We start from the raw sequence: 16,963 nt of genomic DNA, 5'->3' as shown, positions 1-16,963 counted from the left end.
AGGATGCATCCCTGGCGTACACCCTTCTCAATTCTGAACCATGCAGTGTTATCCTGCTCTGTTCTGACTACTGCCTCTTGGTCCAAGTATAGGTTTCGCGTTAGCATGATTAAATGTTCTGGGATTCCCATTCTTCTCAGAGTCAGCCACAGTTTGTTATGATCCACACATCAAACGCCTTTGCATAATCAATGAAACACAGACATTCTTCTGGCATTATGATAGATGGTGAAAAGATTGAGATTGTGGAGCCAAGCAAACAAAAGCTGTTAACAATCAATATTCTTGGTACCAGCAGCCAGGAAATCAAAAGACTAATTGTATTGGAAAAGTCTGCTGTCAGGGACATCTCCAGAGACCTGAAAAGCAATGAAGTCAACCTGGAAACTAAGGTGAGCCTGATCCAGTCCAGCAATTACTTGCTATGTGTCAGAATGCTGGGCAGTGACTAAGGATGATAGAGAGTAAATGCCTTAGAGCTGTGGTGCTGAAAATGAGTATTGAATATACTGTGGACTGTCAGGAGAACAAACAGGTTCATCCTGGAGGGGGTTAAACTAGGCTATGCCTTGGAGGCAAGGATTCTGAGGCTTTGTCTGACATACTTTGGGCATATTGCAAGGACGAAACAGTCCTTGGAGAGGGACATCATGCTTGGAAGGGTGGAGGGACAGCAGAAGGGAGGAAGACCCTCAATAAGATGGATTCAGTGATTGGGGCAGTAAGGGTAGATGTGTTGGAGACAATAAGGTTGGCACAGGATAGAGCAGGTTTCAGGGCTGTTGTACATAAGGTTGCTATGAGTTGCAAATGACTCAATAGCACATAACAACAACAAGAAGTTAAAACTCAGGTTGCCTTAGTGGTAAGAAGTTGTGTTAGCAACCCAAAGGCACATGGTTTGAATCCACTAGCCAATCTGAGAACAAAGATGAGCAATCTCCTATTATGTAATTTACAAGCTCTAAAAACCTGCTGGAAGGTTAGCTACAAGTCAATCCTGATTCAATGACACAAGCACCAAAACCAACACTAAAGTAGGAAATAAAATATAGGCTTATTTTAGCTCCTTTTCAGTGAACTATACCACCCTTGATGGGAAAAAGTACTGAATGGTGTTAGATGTTCATTTGACATCCTATGTAATCGTTCTCTTTAAAAAAAGAAAAAAAAAATCCCCAAAAGCCTGATAGATTTGCTCCACAGAGGAAAAGATTCCATCCTTTCCTACAGTAATATTTAACAAAATAATGGTGTAAATTTATCATAAGAGCAAAATAAATTTAAAAAAGAGATTAAAATAATGTTTTACAGTCCCACGTTTAGAGATGACCACTATGGACCTCTAGATAATATATTCTTTTGGTGTATAAATTGAGGTACATTTTAACAAAAACAGGATCTGATTATCATGAAACCAAGTTTCTCCTTGGAGACAGGATTTTGAAGCTCCGTGTCACATATTTTGGGCACATGGCCAGGAGAGATCTGTCCTTGGAGAAGAACATCATGCTCAGAAAGGTAGAGGGACAGTGCAGGAGAGGAAGACCCCGGATGAGATGGATTGGTACAGTGACTGGAGCAATGGGGGATGGTGTGTTGGAATTAGTGACACTGTCTTGAGGACAGGAGAAGCTTCAGAGCTGCTGTCCATAGGGTTGCTATGGGTTTCAGGCAACTTGATTGTACATAACACCACCACCACCATAGAGTGTCATAGAAAATCACATTTAAGCTGTACTTTTGTTATGTTAAACATGTGTTTAATAAATTCCCTATTATTGGATATATTTCCAGACACACTATAGACAATTATGCCCAACATAATCTTGTAATCCAAGGTATTCTTGTTTTAGATTGAACTGGAAGATGCAGAGAAAGAAGAAATCTTTCATACACACAATCTCACTTAGCCTGACCCATCTTGTGGTGTGAGTTTTTTTTGTTTGCTTGTTTTGTAGTTGTGTGTGCATGCATGTGTGTCTTGGAGAACATCAAACAGGGCATAGTTTGCAGAGGAAAGCATACTAATACTGTAGAAATTATATTCCAGCAATCCCCCGGTAACCGACACCACTATGTACAGTCCTAAGTGAAAATTGGGGTTTCTCAGCACTCTGCTGCAAGGAGCCTGCAGGCCTGGGGGACTGGGATTCCACCTACTGTGCACACAGTGGCTTGTGCTTGCCTTGGATGGACTTCAGCTCAACTCAGCGTCACTTTTTCCTTCTGGTCTTTCTATTAATTGTGTCTTTGGAATATAGCATCATTTTTGCAGTGGGTTTGTGGGTAGGTAAAAAAAAAAAATTAAAAACTCAACAAGCCACTGAAGTTAAGATTTTCATTCCTTTGGTTTATAAAGCTTACATAATGATTTGTTCACACAGGGTTTGTACATCATTTTCCTGATTGTTTTAAGTGGTATGAAATTTCCTGGCAGCCACATAGGAGAGCAGACTAATGGTGGTGAGGCTGCATGGATTCTGACTACAGTCCTGAGGGCTGAAAGACTGAGACGACCAACATAGAGTTTAGTGGGAAATATCTCTTCTGTTTTATTAATGAAAATAAAACCATACACACAGGAAACAATAGTGAGGTTTTCTTAGATTCAGAAGATAATTCACATCTCTTCAATTTATTGAAGGGACTCTAGTGGCATAATGGTTAAGTTCTTGGCAAATAGCCAAAGGGCCAGTGGTTCAAACCCACCAACTACTTCATATGTGAAAGATGTGGTTGTTGGCTTCTTTTACAGCCTTAGAGACATGAAACCTGTGAGGCAGCTCTCCTTGCTCTTGTATGATTGCTAAGAGTCAAAATCAACTTGATAGAAGTGGTTTTGATTTTTCCCTTGTCTGCTTGACCACTCATGACTCAAGACCAGACCATTTGTGGGATGGCATAAAAGAAGGAACTAATAAATGAAGCAAGCAAAAAGTCATCTTAATAAAAGAAAAGATCATAATGGATGTCAGAAAAGCCTAAAACTTACTTTAAAATGTAAACTAGTTAAATGGTTGTTGTTTTTGTGTTGTTGATCTCTGTTGAGTTGAGCACAACTCTTAGAGACCTTATGAACACAAAAGACCTGAAGCCTTTCTATAACTATTGTCATTTCTCAAAGTTTATAGAGTTTCTAGAGGCATGTTCTTTAGAAAGTGGATGCCACTCCTGCTTCCAAAACTCCACCAAACACTGTTCATGATGGATAACCATTATGGCAATTGACATGCCAATGGCACAATGTTCAGTATCACAACAACCCCAGGTTGCCTCAGTACAGCATATTGACAAAGTGCTGTACCACTTAGATGTTCTTCCATAACTGGCTTTTAAATACAAAGGCCCTCCCTGAGGTCTTATTGACTCTAAACAAGAGGCTTCAATAAAACAACCAATATAGTATGTGTTGTTATGTGCCACTGAGTTGCCTGCGATCTATAGTGACCCTTATGTACAGCAGCTCTAAACACTGCCCTGTCCTGAGCCAGTTTCGCTAGTCTCAACACACCAACTCCCATTGCCCCAGATACTGTATAAATCCATCTCATCCAGGGTCTTCCTCTCCTGCTCTGTCCCTCCACCTTTCCAAGAATGATGTCCTCCAAGGACCAGTCTCTCCTGGCCATGTGCTCAAAGTAAGTGGTCTTCATTCATTAGTGTTCAAGGTCTCAAACCTATTCCTGAGTTGGTTTTTAAATTCATGGGGGATATGCTCCAGACCAAATTTTGATTCCTATAGATATGATTTAACCTTTCTTAGCTTTAATTTGAACTTGCATATGAGCAGTTGATGGTCTGTTCTACAATCAGCACTTGGCCTAGTTTTCACTGTTGATGTTGAACTTTTCCAGTGATTTCTTCCGCAGTTGTAATCGATCTGATTCCTGTGCATCTCATCAGGTGAAATCCATGTGTATAGCCTGTGTTTATGTTTCTTATAAAAGGTATTTGTTATGAATAAATAATTGATTGTACAGAATTCTATCATTCTATCCCCAACCTAATTTGTGTTACTAAGTCCATATTTTCTGACTACTGACCCTTCTTCCTGGTTCCCAACTTTTATATTCCAGTCACCTATTATTCATGATGTGTTGTGGTTACATGTTCAATAGATTTCTGACTGCAATAGTTTATAGAAATCATCTATTCCCACTTCTTTGACTCTGGTTGTAGGAGCATAAATTTTATTGATAGTGGTATTAACAGGTCATCCTTGTATATGTATGGATATTATCCTGTCACTCATAATACTATATTTAAAGATGAGCTAGAAATGGCCTTATTAACTATGAAAGTGACCTTCTTTATTTCTCACCTTTTCATCTCCAGCATAGTAGATCTCATGATCATGGGTTTCAAAATGTCCCATGCTAATCCATCTCATTTCGCTAATACCCAATATGTCAATATTTATGTGTTCCATTTCTTTCTTTACAATGTCTAGTTTTACTACATTCCGCTTCTCACATTCCATGTACCAATTGTTAATTTCTTTTCACAACTGTATCTCCTCCTCTTTGTTTCCAAATTTGAGGGCTCAGCTTCGGTTTTCCTATCTTTTAGTCTACTCTGTGTGCTCTACTGTACATAGAGTTTTCAAAGGCCTGTTATATTTTGGAAGTGAATGGCTTATCCTTCTTCCTAGTCTGTTTTAATGTGAATGCTTAGTGTTAGAACAGTATCTGACAGACAAGCGTATTTACCTGGCAGATGAAAGACACTTTCCTTACAGAAATAACCAATATATTCACTGTCCCCACCATACGAAGACTTTGTAAAGGACTTCTATTGGTGGGGTTTGTAGACTGTTATGCTACTAATGCAAAGGTGAGTTCACTCTGGTGATTCAAATCCACAATCTACTCCTCGGGAGAAGGTGGCAATCTCCTCCAAGGCAATTTACAGTCTCCAAAAACCTATTGGAAAATTAGCTATAAAATGTGTTTGACTCAACAGTAATTAAGGGAGTGAAATTGTTCTTCTGAAAATCACCTATCCATAGTCTTTGCACATTTTTTCTAGGATTGGTTGTATGTTTCTTGATTCACATAAACTTTGAATATATTATTGATAATATTCTTCAAGTTATAAGAAGGATTCAGCTTCTATACTTTAAGTATAGTTACCTAATGCCTCTCTTAATTAATGACACAAATAGGAAAGGCCACAATAAAGCTGTGGCATTTAACAAGTCTTTGTGGGTTTTTTCCCAATTTCCAGAATCTACTGGTGCATTGGGGGTGGGAGTGGGGAAAGACTTGCTCCTGAAGAGATTACTTAGGAGAAACGGGGTTTTGGAAATTCAGCCATGTCATCTAAAAACATTTGTTGAAGTCATAATCCTCAATATCTGTGAATGTAGCTTTGCTTGGAAACAGAGTCTTTGAAGGTGTTATTGGTTAAGTTAATATGAATGATATCATGTTGGATTTAGGTGGGTCTTAATACTTCTGAGAATGGCCTCCTTTAAGAGAAGAGATGCAAATCAACATACAGATGGAGAAACCATCTGGACATGGAATCAGATTGGAGGGATGCTGCCACTAGCCAAGAAATGCCTGGAGTCAAAGACTAGATAAATATCTGTTATTTTAAACCAGTTTGTGGTACTCCCTTACCATAGCTCTGGGAACCTAACACACTTGTGAGTCTCAAAGGGCCTTTGGAAGCTATTGTGGGATATTTTCCCCTAGTATCTCCATACACCTTAGCGTGTACTGCTGTTAACAGGAGCAACTTTCTTTCACTAAGCATTTCAGACGCATTGGTGCACTTAGTCCTTACAACAGGCCTGTAAGAAGGCCCAAGGGAGAAGTCTCACTGTTGCTTTTACTTCACAGATCTCATTCAGTGAGATCCCCTTTGTCCCAGTGATAAGTGGCAGAATCAGAGCATAGTCCATGTGTATGAGTCCAGTGACAGACTCCTGCTCATTTCCCAGTGAGCAAGCAGCTAGTAGGATAGCTTACCTCCTTTCCTTCTTCCACAGAAAGAAAACTTTGGTTGATCACTTTCACAGACAGGATATGAGAAATTCAAAACAGATGATCCTTTGGTGAGGAGAGCTACATCCAGAAATAGTTCTTTGATGTCCTCTCCTAAGGGCAAGAAAGGAACAACTTTACTAGAGGATATGCTTTTCTGTATATGTAATAGGCACTCAAAGCTTATAACAGTAACAGCCAAAAGACCTTTAATTTTCTTTTGACCCTTTCTCGCTCTATCTCTGTGGGGCAAAGTGGTTAATCTGTCCACTCTCCTTCTCTGACACACTTCTTTATATTCAAGGTCTGAAGGTCTGACTTGCAAGACTTCTCAGTTACCTAGTACTTTGCATCCCATAGAAAAGTGGGATACTGGTGGCACGTGGTAAAACCTACCCATCGTTTTACTGTTGCCAGAAATAAATTAGTGCAGTAATGGTAGGATGAACTGTGATGCACACTGTCATGCCTTCATTTAGCCTCTGTTCTTTCTCAGCTTCTCCCTTCAGTCTTACTGCCTCTTCATCCTGTTTCCTTTCCTTTTTCTCTTTCATTCACCAGCTGCTTGTAGAGAGAAATACTGTGCAAGGGGTTAGAGATGCAAATAAGTTCTTGGCCTCTTGAAATGTTCCCTCTGTTTCCCTAGAATGGTCCTACATACTAAGTTTATTCAATCCTTGGCCTCTGGTTTTGATAAAAATGCCTTTAGAAGGGAGATAGTTTATTAACTATCTTGATTTTATTGTTGTTAGGTGCCATTGAGTCCCCAACTCACAATGACCCTAGATATAGCTCATTAAAATTTTACCTGATCCTGTATCATCCTCACAATCTCCAGTGCTCAATTGTTGCAGTTACTGTGTCAGTCCGTCTCCCTGAGGGTCTTCCTCTCCAAGCTTGATGTTTCCTTCTAAGTACTGATACCTCTTGACAATATTCCCCACCTATGTGAAATCCAGTATCAAATTTTTTGTTTCTAAGGAGCACTCATGGAGCTCTGGTGGCCTAGTGGGAAGAATCCTGAAGGCATTCAGTTTGAATCCACTAGCTGCTTTGTGGGAGAAAGATGGACAATCTTTTTCTGTGGGATTAACTGCCTCTGAAGACCCACCAGAGGGTCAGTTCAGACTTGATAGTGCTCAACAACAACAACAAAGAATACAATGGTGTACTTCTTCAAAGACAGACTTGTTTGTTCTTTTGGAAGAACTCTTCTTGAACAGCACAATTCAAAGATATAAATTCTTCTTTGATTTCTCTATTCTTTGCCTAACTTACTTTAAAATACTATTTTAATTTTAATTGTGATTTTAACAAAAGTTTGCAGGAAAGTCAGGTTTTCATTCATTCATTGTTACACATTTTAGCCCCTTCCTCCCTTCCCCTCTACCTCCCTTAGTTCACTTTTTAAAATATTCATTCTTTGTTGCACAATTACCTCCCTTCCTCCCTTCCCCCAGTCCTTTTTGAAATGTATTTTTTATTCTGAACTGTTGTTATACATATGATGCCTAATCACATATTCCTTTTAAATAGTTCTTTCCTTTATCTGTTCCAATGGAGTATTCATTATTTATCCCCTCTTTTCTTAGTTTCTCCCAACCTTCTTATGGGTCCTGTTTTTTAACAGTGTTGTTATGCAGTATAGTACTTTTGTGACTGAGAATATTTCACTCAACATAAAGTTCTCCAGGGTCACCCATGTTGTGTAACATTTATGAGTTCCTTGTTTTTTCAGTGCTGCATAGTATTCCATTGTGTGAATGACAATACCATAGTTTTTCTATCCATTAATTTATTGATGGGCACTTGAGTAGTTTCCACCTCTTTGCTGTTGTGAACAATGCAGCAATAAACATGGATATTCATATATGTATTTGGATGGCAGCTCTGGTTTCTCTAGGGTATATTCCTAGTAGTAGAATTGCTGGGTCAAATGATATTTCTATTCCCAACTTCTTGAGAAAGCACCATACTGCCTTCCATAGTGGTTGCACTATTTTACACTCCGGCTTTTTGTTTGTACATGAAGAAATGCTTAGATCAGGTACACTTTAGCTTTAAAGGGACATCCTTGCTTTCTAGCACTTTAAAAAAAGTCCTTGAAAGTAGATTTCCCCAATACAATACATGTTAAGTATCTTCAAATAAAACTGTCTCATAGCTGACCCTCCAGCAGGTTTTTAGAGACAGTAAATTCCACAGAAGGAGATTGCCTATTTTCCCCTCAGCTTCCCCTGCCATCTGCAGATTAAAGCACAACATCAAGAAAACAAAACTCCTCACAACTAGACAATAGAAAACAACAAGACAGAGAAAAGATTGACGTTGGCAACAAATTCCTTTTACTTAGATCCACAATCAAAACATCTATAATCCAGGCTTGCTTTATACTCCATACTGAATTCTTTTACACATAGACACCCCAAAAAAAAGTGTATGGAACATGACAAAATGGTGGTGACACAACCTGGCCTGTTAATCATCACACTTAAGGTGAAAAGCTTAAATGTATCAATTAAGAGAAAAAGAGTAGCAGAATGGACAAAACCCCCCAGAGCCCAAACATACATATGTTGCCTATAAGACACATCTAAGAAAAAAAGGAAAAAATCAAAATAAAAAACTGGTAAAAATATCTTACGCAAATGGCATCCACAAAAAAGCAGGAGTGGCAATAGTAATCGCTGATAAAATAGACTTTAGGAATAAAATCATAATATAGGTTAAGGAATGTTTAAAGGCACAATAGATCAAGAAGACATAACCTTGATCAACATCTATGCACCAAATGACAGAGTAGCAAAATACATAAAACAATGGCTTACAAATTTGAATTAAAAATAGTATCACAAGGATGGTAGGAGACTTTAACATACCACTCCTACCAAAGATAGGTCAACTTGAAAGAAATGTAAAGATTCAAAAGATCTAAGCAACACACTTAGCCAACTTGACCTTGTGGATGTATTCAGGGTATTGCACCCAGCAAAACTGAAATTTACTTTCTTTTTGAGAGCACATAGTACATTTTCAAAAATTGATCATATATTGGCGTACAAAGCAAACCTCAACAAAATTAAAAGCATTGAAACAATACAAAGTATCTTTTCAAGCCAGAATTCATTCAAATTAGAAGTTAACAACAAAGAGAACAAGAAGACAATGACAGGTAAGTAAACCAATAGAACAGAGTTGAGAACCCAGAAATTAATCCATATATACATGGCCAACTGATAATGACAAGGATACAAAATCTATCAATGGGGAAACAATAACCTCTTTAACAAAAAGTGTTGGCAAAATTGGATTACTACCTGTAGAAAGCTGAAGCAGGATACACACCTCTCACCGTACACAAAAATCAACCCAAGGTGGGTCAGAGGCCTAGAGGTAAACAGGTTTTACAGGAAAGCAAGTAATAAACATTGGAGAGGATAAGGTGAGATAGGAACCCTCAAACACTGTTAGTGGGATTGTAAAATGAAAGGCAATTTGACATTTTCTCAAAAAAGCTGAACACAGAAATTCCATATGACCCAGCTATTTCACTCTGTGGTATATACCCCAAGAAAATTATGACTAAGACCCAACAGAGATTTGTATACTAACGTTCATAGCAATGTTACCATCACAAGAACCTGGAAACAGACCAAATGTCCAACCGCTATTGAATAGATTGAGAAATTGTGGAACATTCACACAATGGAAGACAAAGATTCTCAGTACTGGGACAATTAGCAGTGTCATGATAGATGGAGAAAAGATTGAGGTTGTTCAAAATTCTACTTTTCTCAGGTCCACAATCAAACTCTTGGCCCAGCAGTCAGGAAATCAAAAGACATTACTTTGGGAAAGTCTGTTGTTAGGAACCTCTCCAGAATATTAAAGAGAAATTATATCAGTCTAGAGACTAAGGTGCACCTAATCCAGGCCATGATCTTCTCAATTTTTTATTTGCTGTGTGCCTCAGAGAATTGGATAATGACTAAGGATCCAGAAGAAGAATTGATTACTTTGACTTGTGGTGCTGGAGAAAACTATTGAACATACCATGGCCTGCCAACAGAACAAATAAATCTGTTCTGGAGAGGGTGAAAACAAGTTACTTGTTAGAGGGGTTTTCAAAGTCTGTCCCACATACATTGGACATGTTGCCAGGAGAGACTAGTCCTTGGAGAAGGACATCGTGCTTGAAATGGTGGAAGGTCAGCATAGGAGATTGGGATGGCCTTTTTAAAGCCAGCCTGAACTTTTGGAAATTCTTTGTCAATGTACCATTGTAACAGTTTTTGGATGATCTTCAATATTTAGTTGCATGTCATGTTGATGATATTGTTAATAATTTCTACATTTTCTTGGGTCACATTTTTTTGGAATTGAAACATATGTAGATATTTTCCTATCAATTGACCAAATTTTCTAGCACAGACTGGTGAGCACATCCAGAGCTGCATTAGTTGTTATTCCATCGACTCCTGGGGCCTCATTTTTTTCCTCTAATACATTCAATATAGCTTGGAATCGTTCCTTCATTATTATTGGCTGTTTATCATATGCTACTTCCTGAACTATTTCAGTGTTGAGCAATTTTTTTTGTATAGTGACTCCATGTATTCCCTTCACCTTGTTCTGATGCTTTCTGAATCATTAAAGATTTTCCCCAATGTTCCTTAGTGCTGCAACTCAAGGCTTGAATTTATTTTTCAGTTCTTTCAGATTGAGAAATGTCTGAGCTCTTTATTTTATATTCTCCAACTCTTTGCACAAAATAGCACAAATCACAAACTATTTTAATACTTTTCCTTGTCTTCTTGATGTTCTCTTTAAAATCTACTTCTCTCTTTTATTTTGTTATCTCTTTCCTTTGTTTTGTTTTCTCAATGCACCAGTGCAATTTTCAGAGTCTCTTGTGATAATCGTTTTGGTCTTTTCTTTCCCTTCCGTCTTAATAAAACCTTTTGTTTGCTTCTTAATAAAACCTTTTGCTTGCTTCATGAATGGTATCTCTAATGTTATCCCACAATGCATCTGTCTTAAACTTTAGTGTTCAATACCTCAAACCTCTTCTTGAGATGATTTTTAAAAAAATGTTTCCTTCATGTACATTTTTCTTTTATTACTTGAGATAATTTTGCGTTATTTTTTTATTATGTTTCATTCATGTATATATTTTTTTTCCTTGCTCCCTCCCTTCACCCACTGAACTCTTTGGTCCATGACTTCTCTCCCTCCCCACTCTCAATCTTTCTGTCTCCTCCCATTCTTCATTGTATGTCCATACAGATTTCACTGATTATCCTTCTGTTTTTATAATAATGGTCTTATACAGTATTTCTTATGCACCAAGTTAGTTCACGTAGCATAATGCTTTCTGGCCTCTCTCAAGTTATATAGCATTTTTCAAATTGATGTTTCTGAACACTGAATAGTATTCCGTTGTATGAATGTACCACAGTTTCTCAACTCAGTCATTTGTTGACAAACATTTGGGCTGTTTCCATGTTCTTTCTATTGTGAATAAAGCTGCTGTGAACATCGGTATACAAATCTGTTTGTATCTCAGTTCTGTTTTCCTTTGAGTATATTCCTAGCAGTGGTAAAGCTGGGTCATATGAAATCTCTAAGTTCAGCTTTTTTTATAGGACATGCCAGACAACATTCCAGAGTGGTTGTACCATTTTACACTCCCACCAAAAATGTATGAGAGTTCTAATCTCTTCACATCTTCTCCAATATTCATTGCTTGCTGTCCTGTTAAACTTTACCACTGCTTCTGGCGTGAAATGGTAATTGAGATGATTTTTGAATTGAGAAGTAATGACGTCAGTTTGAGGACTAAGGTGTTTCTGATTCAGTCCATAGTCTTTTTGATCACTTGAGATGCATCTGAGAGCTGGACAATGAATAAGGATGACAGAAAAATAATGGATGTCTTAGAGCTGAGGTGTTGGAGAAGAGCTCTGAATATCTCATGGATGGCCAAAAGAATAAACAAATAGATCTTGAAAATGGTGCAGACAAAATGCCGTTTGGAGGCAAAGATGATGAGGCTTTGCCTCACAAACTTTGGGCATGTTGCCAGGAGGGGCTATTCCTTGAAAAGCGATAAGATTCTGGGAAGGGTGGAGGGTTGGCAAAGGAGAGGTAGACCCTCAACCAGGTGAATTGACATGGTGACTGCTGCAATGGGCTCTTGTGTGTCAGGAAGTATGAAGATGGTGCAGGATAGAACAGGATTGAAATTATTTATTCATAGGGGTGTTACAAGTTGTACTCTACTGGATAGCACTTAACAACAACAAATGGGGTAAGATGATAATTGAGATGATTTTTAAATTCAGGTAGGATAGATTCAATATTGTATTTTGGCTCTGTGGACTTGCTTTCATTTTCTTCAGCTTCAATTTAACTTGCACGTGAGTCTGTTCTACAGTCAATCACACCTGGCCTGGTTTTGACCACTGATAATAAGCTGCTCCAGAGGTTCTTTCCACAGAGGCAGTCATTCTAATTCTTGTACAGCCCTTCAAGTGAAGCTCATGTATATTGATACTGTGTTTCTTACAGGGTCACTATACGTCATACTCAACTTGAGGGTACTTAAAAACAACAACAATCTGTGTGCTATTGTGATGCTGGGAGTTATGCCACTGATATTTCAAGTATCAGCAGGGTCACCTGTCATGAACAGGTTTGAGCAGAGGTTCTGGGCTAAAATAGACTAAGAACTAAGACTAGCCATCGACTTTTAAAAATTCCATTAATTAAAGCAGAGCACTATCTGATATAGTGCTGGAAGATGAACTGCTCCAGTTGGAAGGCCCTGTGGACTGGTTCAGTGACCTCAGCAATGGGCTCAAGCACAGAGATGGTGAAGACGGTGCAGGATGGGGCAAGTTTTCCATGTAATGTACAGATGGTCACTATGCTTTGGACTTGATTCCATGACACCTAACAAGAACCCACTGTAAGTCACTGGAACCATAAAGGAATTATACATTGTTTAATTTTATGCTAATAATTTTTACTTACTCAGAATGAGTCCCAGTCTGATGTTAAGGTTTGATTTTAATGTTCTGGAACACTGTTCAATTGAAAAGCCCAGGTCTTGAAATGGATCTGCAAGAGAGAAAACAGATGCATCATTAGAGTACATTGTATATATACTTTGCAAAGTCATAGTCAAAATCCACACCAGTTGGATTCTTTCTACATGAATCTTATATCAACTCAAACACATATTGCCTCATCAATTATTTGATTATTTCAGAAGGGTTTCCTAGAATCTACCAAGTCAGTGTTGACCAATATTGCTCTTACAACAGGGTCTCAATACATGAAATTAATGAAATGGCTTGAAAGGTGGATTACGTTTTGTGAAAATTCTTATTACTGGTCAAACACTTTCAGTTCCTAAACATTTTGTGTTAAAAATGTTAATTTGATTATACTATAGATTTCTTAAATGCATTTATTATTATTAGAATACAGGTAGACATATCTTGGAGAAAGTAGCCAAAGTGCCCCTTATTTGGTAAAATAGTGAAACTTAGTCTCATTTTAGGTATGTTGCTAGGAGAAGCTATTCCTTGGGAAGGGATATCATGCTTGGAAGGGGGAGGAGTCAAGGAAAGAGAGCAAGACCACAACAACATGGACAAATACAGTAACTAGAGCAATGGGATCAAATGGGTCAGATGCCGCAGGATAGGACAGGGTTCATATTTGTTGTTCATAGGGTTTCTGTAAGTAGTACTTGACTCAAGGATACCTCACAACAACAGTTTCATCTTCTGAGCTTGTGACTGTAACAATGGACTTGAGTAACTATGACAAACAGGTTTGAGCACAGCAAAAAGATTATGAGGATAAACCTTGATAGCGCAAGGTTTCAATTTGTCATCCATTGGGTCATTACATGTGAGTGAGCTTGGTGATACCTAACAACAGCAACAGCATGAACACATATTTATCAATGATATTGTTTCAAAATGTAATCATCCATGTTGCTGACCTAGAAAATATATAATTGGCTTTGGCATTTGCCATGGCATGATGAGCAGGGGATTTTATCCTTGCAAAGCTAATGTAAATCCCCTTCTGTTTGATTCAAAATGCTTTATGATCAGGACACTAATTTCCTGGGAGTAAAGATAAGTCTCATTTTAAAAATTCCCATTATTCTCCTTTATGAATACCTTTGAACTCTCTAAACATCCTCCTATTATATTCCAATGGTTCTTTCAACCTAAGGGATTGGTATAGGCAATATAGAAAAAACTGCCCCACAAAAGACATGGAAAGAATTTTCACTGAGGATATTTAAATGGTAAACAGACACATGAAGAAATGCTCCAAATCACTGGCAATAAGAGAGATGCAAATCTTACTCCAGTGAGAGTGGCAAACTTTAACAGGGCAGCAAGTAATAGATGTTGGAGAGGATATGGCGAGAAAGGAACTCTTATACATTGTTGGTGGGATTGTAAAATGGTGCAACCATTTTGGAAGGCAGTTTGGTGCTTCCTCAAAAAGCTGAACATAGAAATTCCATAGGACCCAGCTATTTGACTACTAGGAATATACTCTGAGAATATGAGAACTGAGGCACAAACTGAGATTTGTACACCAATATTCATAGCAGCGTTATTCACAATCACAAAAACATGGAAACAGCCCTAATGTCCAAACACAAACTAATGGATTGAGAAATGATGGTACATTCACACAATGGAATATTATGCAGCATGTAGGAGCAATAACTTTGTAAATTATTAACTAACTTGGGAGGGACTGGAAAGCATTATGCTGAGTGAATTAACTCAGTCTACAAGGATACATATTGTATAAGACCGTTATTGTAGAATGAGTATACAGATCCAGGAGAGGTGGGAGAAGCTGGAAGCAGAGGGATATGGATGTGTAAGGGGAAGAGGGGATTAATCATTGGATTGTACAATTTGTTGGGGGGGGGGTGAGGGAAATGGAAAGAATTTGTATTAGAATTTTGTAAATAAACTAGTGGGAAAAACCCCACACACAGTTGCCCCAGATACATACCTGACAACATTATTAAAAAATATTGTTGCTGCTGTTGTGGTTATATGCTGTCAAGTCACTTACGACTCATAGTGAGCCTATGTACAACAGCCCTAAACCCTACTCTGTCCTGTGCCAATCACACTGTCTCTGACACACCCACCCCAATTACCTCAGTCACTGAATCAATCCACCTCATAGAGGGCCTTCCTCTCCTGCGCTGTCCCTCCACCCTCCCAAGCATGATGTCTCTCTCTAAGAACAGATCCCTCCTTGCAACATGTCCAAAGTATGTCAGATGAAGCCTCAAAATCCTTGCTTCCAAGGAGCAGCCTGGTTTAACCCTGTCCAGGATGAACTTCTTTGTTCTCCTAGCAGTCCAAGGTATATTCAATACTCTTCTCCAGGACCACAGCTCAAAGGCGTCAATTCTCTTTCTTTCCTCCCTAGTCATTTGTAACTCTCTGATGCATAACAAATGATTGCAAAAACCATAGCCTGTATCAGGAACACTTTAGTCTCCAGAGTGACACCATTGCTCTTGAGTACTTTGGAGAGGTCTTTAACAGCAGACTTTCCCATTTCAATACATCTTTTAATTTCCTGGCTGCTAGTGCCAAAAGTGTTGACTATGGAGCCAAGCAAACTAAAGCTGTGAACAATATCAATCTCTTCGCCATCCATCCTGATGTTCCCAACTGGCCCAGTGATAACCAATTAAAAGGTGTTCATCCTAAATATTTTGATAAAAATTTAAGTTATGTTTGGAAGAATTACAGAGAGGCTACTGATTTTATTCGGAGACTTTGATAGTGAAAGGGGTTAACACATTCTACTATCCTGAAAGTTGAAGGTTTATATACAGACAGGGAGGCTCTTTAGAAGAAACAGCTGGTAAAATGTACTCCCAAAAAATCAGGCCCTGGTAATCATACAAGGCAGAGTTCTACTTTGGCCCACAGGGGGTCTTCATAAGTTTGAATCCATTCAAAGGCAACTGGTAAGAGAGGTAATTTTGCTTTGATAATAACCAACTACAGAATTACACTGTGTATTTATTAATATTTTAATGGTAATAGAAGAAGAGAAGGGTAGTAGAAGGACATAAAGCATAAAAGGCATTTAATTAGTACTGAACAGTCATTACTGTGAGGAAAAGATATTTTTTTTTTAAAAAAAGAAACCACAAATAAAGTGGTAGATAATTTCTTACTAAAGATACATACACACTTTCATACATGAAAGCATATTGCAAACAAGTATTTGGGAGGTTTTCTTTATTGATTTTCCCCCTAGAAATTATTTCAATTTTATACCTGAGAGAGATATTTTAGAGAGTTGACATATAGCTTACAGTTGTCTAGGGGAGTTCTTCCTCAGCTTATAACCTTGTTCTCTCAGACATATCTCTCCCTCTATTTATATACAAACACAGACACATTGACATTTTCTCTCTTTCTACATGCATATATCAAAATAAACTCACTGCTATGTAGTCTACTCCAATCATCCATTGTGATTCCCTATCAAGTTTCAAAAGTTATAACTCTTAATAAGAGAAGGCTATTCTTCTGCCAAAGTTTGGTGGTTTCAAATTGTCAATCTTTCAGTTAGAAACACAACATATTACATACTATGTCACCAGGTCTTTATCCTATTAGGGATCCCTTGTTGCTATGTGGTAAGAAGCTGTGCTGTAATCCCAAAGGCAAGTATATTGAATTCACCAGCTGCTCCATGGAAGAAGGATGAGCAGTCTCCTCCTGTGCAATTTACTGGTTTTGAAAATCCTCTGGAGGGTTAGCTATGTGTTGGTTCTGACTTGATGGCATGCAACAACAACAGGGAGCTCTGGAGGGAGTTCTTGTGGTTTAGTGGCAAAGAGTTGTCCTGCCAACCCGAAGGCATGCAGCTGTTGTTTTGTTGGG

The 16,963-nt window shown here is 38.2% G+C and overlaps 1 protein-coding gene across 1 annotated transcript in view; it reads right to left on the bottom strand.

Moving 5' to 3' along the window:
• LY86 (lymphocyte antigen 86) overlaps window positions 1-16,963 on the bottom strand; it is an 88,762-nt gene that overhangs the window by 36,888 nt on the left and 34,911 nt on the right. Inside the window, exons 2-3 of the mRNA XM_006888735.1 lie at window positions 13,029-13,115; window positions 5,979-6,107 (exon numbers count right to left, since the gene is read on the bottom strand). Coding sequence (XP_006888797.1) covers window positions 5,979-6,107; window positions 13,029-13,115 — 216 coding nt within the window. The remainder of the gene's footprint in view (window positions 1-5,978; window positions 6,108-13,028; window positions 13,116-16,963) is intronic.

The sequence above is a fragment of the Elephantulus edwardii genome, unplaced genomic scaffold (genome assembly GCF_000299155.1).
Source record: "Elephantulus edwardii isolate Elephantulus edwardi_28Jun2011 unplaced genomic scaffold, EleEdw1.0 scaffold00071, whole genome shotgun sequence".
Taxonomy (NCBI): Eukaryota; Metazoa; Chordata; class Mammalia; order Macroscelidea; family Macroscelididae; genus Elephantulus; species Elephantulus edwardii.
The sequence above is the reverse complement of the archived record's forward strand: the minus strand, read 5'-3'. Positions and strand labels throughout refer to the sequence as shown.